Genomic DNA, 15,637 nt, shown 5'->3' with positions numbered 1-15,637 from the left:
TTGGATAATACTTTGTGCGTAGAACTTTAGTTGTTAACGGCGAAGGGTTACTTTTAAATAAAAAAAATACGAGGCATAAATTTTGCATTTGTTGCAACATTTTTTGGGTCAATCATTTGTTTCAACACAATAGCTAATCCGAGCAATCACTAATTACATGTAAACCTGGAGTATAGTTGAAACTTTTTTAGGAGATTATAACTTTTGTTGTTCATTAACTAATAAGAAATGGTCAATCTTTCAAGAATATAGCTTGTTCTCACCACAACTTAAAGCAAGTCTTCAAAGGTAATTGTGCCTAAAAGTGATTTAGTTCTTTGTTTTGTTTGCTTCTTTAGAGTAATATCCCATGGAAGCATTAGATTGAGCTGAGTTTGTCCTATTTTATGCACTCACTTAAGGTCGTGTCGTTGAATGCCCTTCAATTGTACGAAGATTACTACATTTTGGGAACGATGCACTCATAATAGGGAACTGTTCACATTTTGAATTACAAAATGTCTAACTCTCTCTGACAGTTTAACAATCATACAAGGAAGCATGGCGTCTATGAAACCAAGTGGAGTAGCAGAAGATGGGAGAGAAACTAAACCAATAAAATGCAATGAATGCAAAAATTTGAATAAAAACCATTTTGACGATAATCATTAAGAATATATTCTATCAACCAACCGCCGCACTAGTGGCAAGCTCTTCGTGAGCTTCTTCATCACCAGCATCTGGTAGATACCCAGCTCGTTTCATCTGTTTAATGAGGGCATTCAAGACTGAATAGATTGCCTTCCTCTGAGGATGTTTTTTATCTTTCACCATGAAAACACTTACATGACCCTGTACCTCAATCCAGCTACAACCAGGTTGCTTGATTACTCCCCGTTTCCTCATCAACTTCCTTACTCTAACAACATCTCCCCATTTCCCAAGCTCGGCATACATGTTTGAGAGAAGAACATAAGGTCCGGAGTTGCTAGGATCAATTTCTAATATCTTCTCTGTTACATACTTTCCTAACCTAATATTATGATGTACTTTACAAGCACCGAGCAGAGATCCCCAGACAACAGCGTCAGGCTTCATTGGCATTGTCTCTATTAGATTCTTTGCTTCATCGAGGCAACCAGCTCGACCAAGTAAATCAACCATGCATGTATAGTGGTCCTTCAATGGTACTAAACCATGTTCCCTGCTCATAGATGAGAAATGATGTCGCCCCTCTTCAACTAACCCAGCATGACTACAAGCACAAAGAACACCAATCATAGTGACATGGTCTGGTTTCTCACCAGATGCCAACATGTTCTTGAACAGCTCAAGAGCCTTATTTCCATAACCATTTTGTGCATATCCTACTATCATGGCATTCCATGATACCCAATCCCTTTCCATCATAGTTTTGAAAACCAGGTTAGCATCTTCAACTGATCCACATTTCATGTACATGTCTATGAGAGAGTTGCCAACAAAAATATCAGATTCTTCTCCAAACTGAAAGCGGAAACCATGCTTCAAAACATGTGTGTGAGCCTGCCTTCCAAGCTGCAAATCAGTGAGATTAGCACAGGCATTCAGTAGATTGCCAAACGTGTAATGTGTTGGGCAAACAGATTCTCTCTTTAAGAGACGAAAAAGTCTAAGAGCCTCTTCATTCTCCCCATTTTGTGTATACCCGGCAATTAGCGCATTCCAAGACACTATGTTCCTCTCCATCATCTTTGCAAACATTAATCTCGCAGTTCTCACACTGGCTACCTTCGCATACCCACTTACCATTGAGGTTTCAGACACTACATTCCTAACTGGCATCCTATCAAAAATACATCTAGCTTCATTGATTTTATTGCATTTTGCATACATATCAACCAATGCATTTCCCAGGACAAGATCATCCCTCAATTTATTGCATTTCACAACACGAGCATGAATCTGCTTGCCTGACTTGATTGCCGACAAGCTAGCGCAAGCACTAACCACACTGGCATATGTGAGTTCATCTGGTTCAATTCCACAATCCATCATCCTCAAGAAAACCTGAAGAGCTGCACTAGCTGGACCATTTTGCTCATAACAAGTGATCAAACTATTCCAAGAGACTCTATTCCTCTCACTCATATCATCGAAAGCTCTCTGGCCGCAGCTGACACTCCCACATTTTCCATACATATCAACAAGAGCCGAGCCCATATAAACATTGGAAAAGAACCTAGTTTTTGCGATTAAAGCATGGATTTGAGCACCGATTTTAATGTTTTTCAACCCAGAACAAGCGCTAAGAGTACTACCAAACGAGTATTCGTTAAGCACAAAGTCCTCTCTATGCATCCTAACAAAATAGAAAAGAGCCTCTCCGAATCTATCTTGCTGAGCAAACCCTGAAATGATGGAATTCCAAGAGCACTGATCATGCTCAGGCATGGAATCAAAAAACCCTGCTGCCTCATCAACGTAACCCAATTTCGTCAATACAGATATGACCGAGTTCCAAGAAAAAATGTTTCTTTGAGGCATTCTGTTAAACACCTTCCCGGCATCCTCCAAGGAGCCACATCTGCCGTAGGCATCGATAAGCCTGTTTAGGATATAAGTCTCAGACGCAAAATTAGATTTGATTATCCGAACATGTAACCGACGTATATCAAGGAGAGACTTGGATTGGATGTAGGAACCCAAAAGCTTAGCAAAAGGAGAAGAGTCGGGCAGTGAAAGATCACCCACAATTTGTTTGTGCAATCCAAGTTTCGCCATTCCATTATCCTGGAAGAAACAAAGTTGGTGGGCATTGCTCTTTTGCTACGGTTTTTGCATCTCCCTTAGCATTTGGCTGCAAACTGAGATGTTTCTAACTCAGTAATGGAAGGAAAATAGAAGTGATGCCAATAGTTTTTTTTTTTTTTTCAAAATTTCTAGTTATGGAAAAGATTTCAATGACAATAACGAGTCAACTCTCCGACAACGAGACGCGAAGTAAGTGGAGAGCCGGATTCTAATACCTGAGCAGCAGTGACCTTTGAAATGTGATTAAACAGTGTTTCTTTTTTGGGTAGAAATTCTACCGGTTGTTGGGCTTCAGAGCTCACAAAACATGCGAAGCTCTTAATCCTGTTCCTAACCATCTTAACTAGAGGTGTTGATTGGTTTGGGATGAGTTTGAACTGGGCTTGGGTTAGGTCCAAATAAAAATTAAGCCCGTTTATTAAGCTTATGCCCGGCCTAAAAAGTTGGTTTAAATTTTTGTTTAAATTCGACCCGGATAAAAATATTAAAATTGGAGCTCAGCCTAGCCCGCCTATATTAAATTTTTATATTATTTTTTTATATAAATTTTAAATATATATAATATATCAAAAATACTAAAAATATCAAAAATAAATATTTCCCAACAAATTGAAAATAAATTTTAAAAAATATGTATACTTAAATGAGATTAAGATAGATGCAACTTAACAAGCAAATGCCTCTAAAATAATAACAAAATTAATTATAAAACAAGTTTTATACAATATCCAAACAATAACAACAAAATAGTAGCAACATAATAGTAAAATGGTAGCAAAATAAGGAGAAAACAATAAAAAAATTAAAAAAACAAAAAAAAAGATTTTTTTATACTTTAGTAAATTTAGGTCGGGCCAGGCTGGGTCTGGTCAAAATATACCTTACCCGAGGTCGCACTCATTTTTTTAATTGAGTCTTATTTTTTTTGTACAAGCCCGTTTTCGGGCCTATATTTTTTCCCAAACCCATCCACATTTCGGGCAGGCCTTTGGGACGGGTCAGATGGCTCGACCCATGAACAGGTCTAATCTTAAGTTGAAACCATCTGAATTTGATAATGTTTGAACCGGTAACATATCTGAGCTCGAGATAAATTCGATTCAAAGCTCGAGAAAGTCTGACTTTATAAATCAACAACCATAATAAACATTAATAATTAATATAATTTTATGATATTATTTAAAATATAAATAAATGATAATTTTTTTTAAATGTATTTATAAACCTTGCATATTTATATCAAAATATGATTAATGGGAAAAATTAATTAGTAATAATTTTTATGTTAAATTATAAGATGGAATAAATTTTAAAAACATTAATTTAACATAAAATATTTTAATATTATAATTATACATGTATAATAAATATATAAAATTAATAATTATTAAAATCTATAAATTAAACATTAATGATAATATAATAATATATTATATAACTATTCTTGAAATCGATTACTTAACCTTAAACCGATATATTAAATTAGTATATTACTAGTACATAAAATAATATTATAATATATAGCTATTACTAAACATATTAATACATATACAACTATTATAATATAAATTATAATAATACTACATGATATTATAATGTTTAATCATCAATGCATATATATATAACTATTGCTATATTATATACTATATGATATGATATAGCATTATATAATATAATAGGAGGCTAACTTCCAAATGTAAAAAATATAAAGACTTAGAGAATATTCCAACTAGTATAATAATAAACAATAATATATAATAAGTAATATATAATGTACTACTATTATATATAACTATTATTATAATATAGATTATAATAATAGTTATAGTACATGATATTATAATGTTTAGTCTTTTATGCACATATATATAAACTATTAATATATTATATACTATATGATATGATATAGCATTATATAATATAGTAAGAGAGCTAACTTTCAAATTTACTAAAATATAGGATTTAGAGCATTTTTAATCAGTATAATAACAAACAATAATATATAGGCTTATATGTGAAAAAAATCCCTTAAAAATGCAAAAATCAATTAAGCTCCTATATTAAATTCGCACCCAATTAATAACTAAAATAATCAATTAAACCTCTCTGTTAACAGTTTTCGTCATTGACCATGTTGATCGTTAAAATAAATAAGTTGACCAATCAGTTGGTGACACGTGATAGCTTTTGGTTTAATATAATATTTTTCTCAAAAATAATAAAAAATAAAAAATTTAAATATTATTAAATATTAAAAAATTTAAATATATATCAGAATTGATATACACTTATAAAATTATAAAAAAAATTAAAATTCTAATAAATTATTAAAAAAACTATAACATTAATAAAACATATTTAAAATACTATAAAAATATTTAAATTGATATAAAATTATAAAAAAATCATAAAAACTTGGACTGGACTGAATCAGTCGGTTGGACCGGTTAGACCAAAATTTACAAGGGTATCGATCCAGAAAAAACCATTATTGAGAACTAGACAGTTGAACCAATTTTTTAATATTTTTTATTTTTTATTTTTAATTTAATTGAATTGGACGGATCAGTCAAACAGGCAAACTAGTGGCCTGATTAGTTCGACCACTGGTTCGGTTCTGAAAACCTTGATTAGAATATTTCATTATGACATATGCTAATAGTTGGATAAAAAAAATTTTGGTTTGATAAAATATTAAAAAATAAAAAATTGGTTCTATCGTCGGGTTCCCAGATCAGCCGGTCTAATGGCTTTCTTTGGACCAGTATCGTTGTCAATTTCGGGCTAACCGGTCTAGTTCAAGTTTTTATGATTTTTTTATAATTTTTATAAGTCTATATAAATTTTAATTTTTAATTTTTTAATAATTCTAATACTTTTTAAATTTTAAATATTTTAAATAATTTTATTATTTTTATAATTTATTAGATTTTTTATATTTTTATAATATTTATAAGTTTTATATTTTTTTATAATTTTAATAAGTTCATATAAATTTTAATGGTTTTAAAGGTTTTAATATTTAATATTATTTATATTATTTTTTTTATTTTTATAATTTTTATAATTTTTTCTGATTTTAATCATTTTATGAGAAAAATATTAGATTAAACAAGAAGTTGCCATGTGTCACCATCTGATCGGCTCATCAATTTATTTTAATGGTCAACATGGTTAATGATGAAAATCATTAATAGAAGGGCTTAATTGATTATTTTGGTTAATGACAGGGGCTTAATTGGATGCGAATTTAATACAGAGGCTTAATTGATTTTTTTTGTATTTTCTTAAGGGTTTTTTTACATATAAGCCTAATATATAATAATAATTAATATATAATGTAGTATTATTATATATAACAATTATTATAGTATAGATTATAATAAAAATATAATATTACATGATATTATAATATTTAATCATTGATGCATATACATCAATAGTAAGAGGGCTAACTTTCAAGTGTAGAAAAAGTATAGGGACTTAAATTATATTTCAACTTGTATAATAAACAATAATAAATGATAATAATTAATATATTATGTACTACTCTACTATTATTGTTTGTGATATAGCAAATATTGTGTAAAAAAGATGATGAGAAAGAAAGGAAGAAGAATGTAACACCCCAAACCCGGCCTAGACGTTATGGTAGAATTCAGAGGTGTCACAAAGAAGGGTTTTGAAAATTGAGTCGTTTCGTCAAATCATTCAAGCTTTATAATTTATATTCGTTTAAATCTATTATCGAAAGTGTTATTTAATTCATTTATTTGCCAACACGTAATTTACAGCGAAAGTCGTAAAATCGTTATATTTTAAAATCCAGTTTGTATTTTCAGAAAACCTTTGCTTTAGTACAAACCATGTTTTTAGAAAACCATTGCAAATTAAGTATTAAACTAAAAATTCAAATCCCAAAAATTAAACCAAACAGTCCGGAGAGTCCAATTAATACAAAAATCCCAGAAATAATTCTTAAATAAATAAGACCCTTACTTAAAGTGCCTTCATAGACTAGTGGTCATCGCAAGATCCGCCGCTCCGATCCGCCTAAGTCTGCGGATTACCTGAACGGAATAGACAAACAGAAGTGAGTTTACGTTAACTCAGTGTGTAACCCAACAAAAATAGACAAACAAACATACAGAAATCTCATATATAGTCAGATATAAATTCAGACTCATGTCCATTTCAGATATAGATAACAGAATCAGATATAGAGATCAGATATACAGAATCCTACCCCCATCCTCTACACACCAACTTCAACCATCCCATCACACAATGTGGAGTTAAAAACACCTACCCACCCCTACACACCATATCGTGCCATTACGACACATATCAGATAAAGTACAGCCAAACTACTAGAATATAGGAGAAGGTCGCCATACAGAACACTTCCTCCACATATACAATTTCCACCCTAAACATAATTACAGATTACAGGTACAGAACTATCATACTTAACATGCTCACATACAGATATCAAATATAATTAAAGCAGAAGTAATCAGACATGCATAACAGTGTCCTACTCAGAGCATACTATCAGAAAAATAGATCACATAACCTAGGGTTTGGTTAACCCTTACTGACCTTACGTTAGGCCCACAGTCGATCGGAATGACCCGTGCGGCCCTAGGGAAAATTTTAGAATTATGGGCCCACATACCCGTATGGGCCCATACGCCCAGATTGGCCTTCCCCATGTGGCCCACACAGCCTGGCCCAAAACCTACACGCCCGTGTGGCCCACATGTCCAACTTATCCTAGCTTGTGTGGCCCACACGACCACACTCACACAACCACACGACCATGTATTGCGCACGGCGGCCAGGCACACGCTCGTGTGGCGTCGACGGTGAGGTTTTTCGGCTTTTGCCGAAACTCAATTTTCTACGTTTTGGGTACACACCTAGTTAGTTTTAGATGCTATAGTAATCTCGAGGCCTCCGAAACCTAAGAAACAGCATACCAAACACCGATTTAGTGGCTAAATTACGAATTCGTCAATAACAATCTAACAAAAACTTTACTTATTGACGACGAAAACCACCACTAACACAGTTCAAACAAATGGAGCGAAACTCACAATTCAATACCTTCTCCTACACCAAAATAATCCCCGAAAAATCAGATTTCACATTTACACCAACCCATCACAGAAGGAAATAACCCTCCTTACAGAAAATGAAAACTTCTACAGACGTAACCCTACTTACCTTAGAGCCAGGAGTAACGAAATTCCAAAATCAATTATAAGAGTTAATGGGTGATGGGCAGGATTGGGGAAAACAAGAGAGAACATAATTTTTTTGCAGAGAAAGGAATAGGAACGTAAAAAAGATGAAGATATTTTTGGAAAATAAAAAAAATAAAATTTAAAAACAGATATGACAAATCCCCAGATTTTCTCCCACTTCCCTAGTAACCCACTAACTTTTAACACACTAACTCCCTTACCACTCGAACCAGCAGACTCATTCTGATATGAATTAACAGAAAATTTTATAAAAGCCCACTCAACAAGGGTAAGGTTTGGATAAAAAATAACAAAAATTACCCAAAGTGAGAATTGAACCTAAGACCTCTCACACACACCCAAAATACTTAACTACTGAAGCAGATACACATTTGTGTTAGATATTTATAAAAATAGAAATAAATTAGACGGGGCGTTGCAACTCTACCCCTTAAAAGAGATTTCGACCTCGAAATTTACCTGATCCAAATAGATGAGGGTACTGTTGATGAATTGAGTCCTTAGGTTCCCACGTGGCTTCCTAAGTGTCGTGATTCCGCCACAGACCTTTCACTAGCGGTATAGACTTTCTCCTCAGAACCTTAATATCTCGATCCAAAATCTGAACCGACTCATTCTCAAAAGTTAAATCTGGTCTAACTTCAATCTCCTCCACATAGACAACATGAGATAGATTAGATCAATACCGTCTCAACATCGAGACGTGAAAGATATTATGGATACGGTCTAACTCTAGAGGTAGCTCCAACAGATAAGCGACCAGTCCCACACACTTCAGAATCCGAAATGGCCCAAAAAACCTAGCGCTAAACTTGCCATTACGATCAAACCTCAGAACTTTCTTCCACAGAGAAACCTTAAGAAAAATGAAGTCACCCACAGAGTACTCAATATCTCTCCTTTTCAGATCTACATAAGACTTCTGCCTATCAGAAGCCGCCTTCAGATGATCCGGAATTAGTCTAACCTTATCTTCGGTCTTAGAAACTAACTTTGGACCCAAAACCTAATGCTCACCCAACTTAGTCCAACATAGCGGAGTACGATACTTACAACCATATAAAGCCTCGTAATGTGCCATCTGAATGCTAGACTGGAAACTTTTATTGTAGGCGAACTTAGCTAGCGGCAAATAATCCTCCCAACTACCTCGAAAATCTATCACACAACTACGAAGCATATCTTTCAGTATCTGAATCATCCTCTCAGATTGACCATCGGTTTGAGGATGGAATGCAGTACTGAAGTCCAATCTTGAACCCAGAGCCTCGTGCAATTTCTTTCAGAATCGAGAAGTGAACCGAGGATCTCTATCAGAAATTATTGAAACAGGAACCCCATGCAGTCTTACAATCTCGGAGACATAGAACTTCGCTAACTTCTGCAAAGAGTATTCTATCCAAATCGGAGTAAAATGAGCGAACTTGGTCAATCGATCCACGATAACCCAAACAGAATCCTTCTCAGTGGGTGTCAAGGGCAACCCATTAATGAAGTCTATCGTTACTCGTTTCCACTTCCATAAAAGAATTTTAATAGGTTGCAGCAAAATCGAAGGCAACTGGTGCTCAGCCTTAACTTGTTGGCATGTCAGACAACGAGCAACGAAATTCGTAACCTCACGCTTAAACCCGGCCACCAGTATAACTCACGGTGATTTCGATACGTCTTATTACCACCGGGATGCGTAGCATAAAGGCTATTATGCGCCTCCCTCAGAATCGACTGCCTCATATCAGAATCGTTTGGTACACAAACCCATCTTCGAAAACACAGAACCCCATACTATTCAACCCAAAATCAGAAGTACTGCCACTCTCAATCTGACGAAATCGCTAAACCAAATATTCATCCCCTAACTATTTCTCTCGAATCTGATCAATCCAAGTTGGCTTAACTTGCCACTCGGCTAACAGACCTCCATCATCAAACAGACTAAAACGAGCAAACTTCGCCTTTCAAATCAGTCACCGGTCTACGACTGAGAGCATCGGCCACCACATTGGCCTTACTAGGATAATACTCTATCCTGCAGTCATAATTTTTGAGCAGCTCAATCTACTGACGCTGTCTAAGGTTCAACACCTTCTAAGAGATGAGGTACTTGAGGCTCTTGTGATCAGTGTAAGTGATACACCTTTCACCATATAGATAATGCCTCCAAACCTTTAACGTAAAAACCACAGCAGCTAACTCGAGATCATGTGTCAGATAATTCTCTTCATGTGTCTTAAGCTGATAGGACGTATAAGCCACAACCTTACCATCTTATATCAGTATACATCACAAACTAACGTGCGATGCATTACTATAGACCACAAACTCATTACCAAATTCATGCTGTATCAAAATAGGAGCTGGAGTCAAAATAGACTTGAGCTTCTCGAAGCTTGATTGTTACGCATCAGTCTAAATGAAAAGAACACCCTTGCGCAGAAGCTTAGTCAAATGTGCTGCAATCAGAGAAAACCCCTCGATAAACCGTCCATAATATTCTGTAAGACCCAGAAAACTACGGATCTCAGATACATTCTTAGGCTGCTTCCAATGCAACACAGTCTCAATCTTTCTAGGATCAACTCGATCCCCTTAGCAGAAACCATGTGCCCCAAAAAAGTTACCTCTCGCAACCAGAACTTGCACTTGTTCAACTTAGCGTAGAGTTGTTTCTCTCGGAGCATTTGAAGTACTAATCTAATATGCTCATCATGTTCATCATCAGTCTTAGAGTAAACTAGAATATCATTTATAAAAACTATGATGAACTTATCTAAATCTGGCTGAAAGATTCAGTTCATCAAATCAAAGAATGCAGCCGGAGCATTCGTCAGACCAAAAGGCATAACTAGGAACTCGTAATATCCATAACGAGTCCTAAGTGTAGTCTTATGTACATCAACTTCCTTAAATCTGAGCTGGTGATACCCAGAACGGAGATCAATTTTTGAAAACATAGAAGCCCCTCAGAACTGATCAAACAAATCGTCGATCCTCGAAAGTGGATACTTATTCTTCATCGTCAGTTTATTCAATTACTGATAATCAATACACATCCTTATGGTCCTATCCTTATTCTTTACAAACAGAATCGGTGCTTCCCACAGAGACACACTAAGACAGATGAAACCACGATCCAAAAGCTCTTGAAGTTGAGCCTTAAGTTCTATAAGCTCATTTGGTGCCATTCGGTAGGAAACGATGGACACCGGAGCTATACCCGGTAGAAGCTCAATGCCACACTCAACTTCTCGACTCAGAGGTAAACCCGGTAACTCTTTAGAAAAGACATTTAGAAATTCCTTCACTGTTCTGATATCCCCGACAGAAGAGTCCTTAGAAACTGAAACACTGGCAAAATTCATATACGCCTCACACCCTTTCCGAACCAGTTTCTCAACGATAAGAGCATATATCACATTGGATAGATAATCTCGGCACTCATCGATCACAACCACCTTCTTATCATCCTCGGTCCTCAGAATGATCCTATTAGTCGCGCAATCCAAACTAACTCGATGCTCAACTAACTAGTCCATACCCAGAATCATGTCAAACTCCCTAAACGAAAGCTCTATCAGATTTGCCAAAAATACGGCCCCTTACGCTTTTAACGGAACATTTCTATAAATTTTATTAACTTGAACAGACTGCCCCAATGGATTCAGTACAATAATCTTACTAGAATTTCTCCCAACAGAAATCCTGAGGTTTTTAGAAATAGTACTAGCTATATAGGAGTGTGTAGAACCTGTCTTTCAGAGTAATATAAGATACATCAAAAATAAAAAAATGTACCGGTTATGACATTAGGTGCATCTCTATCCTCTCGGCATCGAGCAGCAAAAACCAGTGTAAATTGGCTCACCTCCGTCTGATTAGCACATCTGCCCAGTGCTCTCTGCCTTCGACCCATACCATTACCACCCCTAGCCGATCCATAGCCCCTAGGTGGTTGCTGAACTGCCTTTTGAGACTGCACAGAACTCAATCCCAGAGCTTCCATCTGATCAGCCCGTTGTGGACACTTTCGAATCCGATGCTCCAAAGACTCACACCTCTGAAAAGCCCCTATCATCCTCTAACACTCGCCCGGATGGCACCTACCACAATTATTCCATGGCTGAATCCTGGTAGAAGCAATAGGAACCCTTACTCTAATCGACCTATTAGGTCTGACCCATTTCTTAGGCCTCTAAATAGAACTACAGGGCTTCGAATCCCTTTTACTTTTGCCTCTCTCTCGGTCCCTATTGTAGCACACCATACGCTTAACTTCCTCGGCTATCTTCGCCTTATCCATAAGAACAGAAAACTCGTGCTCCTTCTGCGGGGCAATCAGAACCCTCAAACTATCCCTCAGACCGTCCTTAAAGCAAACACACATCTCATACTCAGACGCCACCATGCCTCGAGCATAGCGGCTCAACCTCAGAAACTCAGCCTCATATTCGGCCATTGATCTATCACCCTACGTCTACGTGAGATTCATGAACTCACGTCTACGAGTATCAACGTAGTTCGCACCCACATATTTCCCCTAAAAAGTAGTCTTGAAAAATCTCAATTCAAACGATCAGACTGAGTACCCTCCTCAACCGATAACCACCACTAATATGCCTCATCGCGAAACAAAGAGACTGCACCCTTAAGTTTTTGTTCAGGAGCACAGTCTATATCATTCATAATCCTCTCGGTGTCCTCCAACCAATACTCAGCCACAATAGGGGTGACTCCAGTGGCAACCCTAATCAACTCAGCTCCATTGAACCGGAGTAGTTCAATTACCGACCCACGGCCCCTAGATCCAAAATGGAGTCCAATGACCCTCTCCAACACCCTCAACATGGCTTGACACAATGCATTGTACCCAGCCGAACGACTTTGAGACCCAGTCCTAGTAGTAGGTGAAATTGGTGTCTCACTTGTGTCTACATTTGGCATACTGCCCAGAGAGGAAAACTCAGCTCAAGCCCCATTGCGGCCTCTACCGTGCCTACGAATACCACGACCCCGAGTTCCACGAGCGCTCATCGTAAATTTAAATTTGTCTACATTATAAAATTTTATGTATTAGTTCCATTATTTTCTTGCAGATATTTTATGCATAAATTATCAAAAGTTTAGAGATGTTTTCAGAGGTTTCAGTCTCTAACTATTTCAGTACAGTTTTAGAAAGTACTATCTATAGTGTTCTTAGAATATACTATTTAAGTTCAAAAATACTTACAAGATCGGGGCCAGAAACTCGGTGTACCAAATATTTTTTTTGAAATTATCCAAATTATTTGACAATCAGTTCTTTTTGAAACACAAATTTGGATCTCAAAATTTCACAACTCGAGTTTTACAACCTGGCTCTGATACCACTAAATGTAACACCCCAAACCCAGCCTAGACATTATGGTCAAATCCGGAGGTGTCACAAAGAAGGGTTTTGAAAACTAAATCGTTTTGTCAAATCATTCAAGCTTTATAATTTATATTAGTTTAAATCTATTATCGAAAGTGTTATTTAATTCATTTATTTGCCAACACGTAACTTACAGCAAAAGTCATGAAATTGTTATATTTGAAAATCCTATTCGTATTTTGAGAAAACCTTTGTTTAAGTGAAAACCATGTTTTCAAAAAATTGTTGAAAATTAATTATTAAACGAAAAATCCAAATCCCAAAAATTAAACTAAATAGTTCGAAGAGTCTAATTAATACAAAACTCTCAGAAATAATTCTTCAATAAATAAGACATTTTCTTAAAGTCAATTCATAGACTAGTGGTCACCGCAAGACTCCGCCGCTCCGATCCGCCTAAGTCTATGGATTACCTGAACGGAACAAACAAATATAAGTGAGTTTACGTAAACTCAGTGTGTAACCCAACAGAAATAGACATGCAAACATACATAAATCTCATATAGAGTCAGATACAGATTCAGAATCATGTCCATTTTAGATACAAATAACATAATTAGATATACAGATCAGATATACAGAATCCTACCCCATTCTCTACACACTAATTTCGACCATCCCATTACACCATGTGAGGTTAAAAACACTCACCCATCCCTACACACCATATCGTGCCATTACGACACATCAGATAAAGTGTAGCCAAGCAGCCAGAATATAGGCGAAGGTCACCATACAGAACTCTTCCTTCACATATACAATTCTTACCCCAAACATAATTACAGATTACAGATACAAAATTATCATGCTTAACATGCTCGCATATAGATTTCAAATATAATTAAAACAGAAGTAATCTGACATGCATAACAATTTCCTACTCAAAGTATATGATCAGAAAAACAGATCACATAATCTAGGGTTTGGCTAGACCTTACTGACTGTACGCTAGGCCCACAGTCGATCAGAACGACCCGTGCGACCTTAAGGAAAATTTTAGAATTATGAGCCCACATGCCCATGTGGCTTACCCGTGTGGGCCCATACGCCCAGATTAGCCTTCCTGTGTGTCCCACATGGCTTGGTCCAAAACCCACACGCTTGTGTGGGCCCACATGCCCAACTTAGCCTAGCCCGTATGACCTACATGACCACACTCACACCACTACACGATCGTGTCTTGCGCACGGCTATGCCCTCATCAACCACACGGCCGTGTTTCACACACGGCCAACCACATGGCGAGGCACACGCCCGTGTGGCATTGACAGTAAGGTTTTTTAGCTTTCGTTGAAACTTAATTTTTTGCGTTTTGGGTACACACTTGGTTTGTTTTAAAGGCTACAGTAATCCCGAGGCCTCTAAAACCTAAAAAACAACATACAAAACATCGATTTAACGGCTAAATTATGAATTTGTCAATAACAATTGGATAAAAACTCGACTTACTGACGACGAAAACCACCGCTAGCATAGTTCAAACAAATGGAGCGAAACTCATAGTTCAACGCCTTTTTCTACACTTAAATAATCGTCGAAAAATCAGATTTCACATTTACACCAACTCATCACAGAAGGAAATAACCCTCCTTATAGAAAATGAAAACTCCTACAGACGCAACCCTACTTACCTTAACCAAGCAAGGAGCAACGAAATTCCAAAAGTAATAATAAGAGTTAATGGGTGATTGGCAGGATTGGGAAACCAAGAGAGAACAATATTTTTTTTACAGAGAAAGGAATAGGAACATCAAAAAGATGGAGAGGTTTTTGGAAAATAAAAAAATTAAAACATATATGACAAATCCCCAGCTTTTTTCCCACTCCCCTAGTAACCCTCTAACTCTTAAGCACCTCAGGATTCCAACTCTACTGAAACTCTATCACATAACCGAGCAAAGATTAAACTTCCACGCTTGCATAGGGATTCGAACACAGGACATCCAACACTCTAACTCCCTTACCACTCGAACCAGCAGTGTAACACCCCTAACCCGTATTCGACGCCAAACAGGTTTACAAAGCATTACCAAACTTACAACTTAAACAATCATACATTTTATAGTCAATTATCAATCAAATCTAAAATCATTCAAATACATTCATACAGTCCTTAATGCGAGCCCTCCAGGCCCCAAATAGACATTAAAAGGGGTTCGAGATTAAATCGAGTACTTAATAAATT

At 36.2% G+C, this 15,637-nt stretch overlaps 1 protein-coding gene across 1 annotated transcript; it reads right to left on the bottom strand.

The window, feature by feature from the left end:
- Window positions 1–467: 467 nt before the first annotated feature.
- Window positions 468–3,051, bottom strand: LOC105794765 (pentatricopeptide repeat-containing protein At2g13600). The gene is made up of 2 exons (XM_012624071.2): window positions 2,988–3,051; window positions 468–2,825 (listed from the first exon to the last, which is right to left on the bottom strand). The coding sequence occupies exon 2, from the start codon at window positions 2,740–2,742 to the stop codon at window positions 664–666; it is 2,079 nt and encodes a 692-aa protein (XP_012479525.1). The 5' UTR covers window positions 2,743–2,825; window positions 2,988–3,051; the 3' UTR covers window positions 468–663.
- Window positions 3,052–15,637: the final 12,586 nt, after the last annotated feature.

Source organism: Gossypium raimondii, chromosome 3 (genome assembly GCF_025698545.1).
Source record: "Gossypium raimondii isolate GPD5lz chromosome 3, ASM2569854v1, whole genome shotgun sequence".
In the NCBI taxonomy this organism is placed as follows: Eukaryota; Viridiplantae; Streptophyta; class Magnoliopsida; order Malvales; family Malvaceae; genus Gossypium; species Gossypium raimondii.
This window is presented reverse-complemented; position numbering and strand designations above follow the sequence as displayed.

What these genes read in the sequence shown, in the direction of transcription:
- LOC105794765 (XM_012624071.2), bottom strand. Translation starts at nt 2,742, where the DNA reads ATGGCGAAACTTGGATTGCACAAACAAATTGTGGGTGATCTTTCACTG.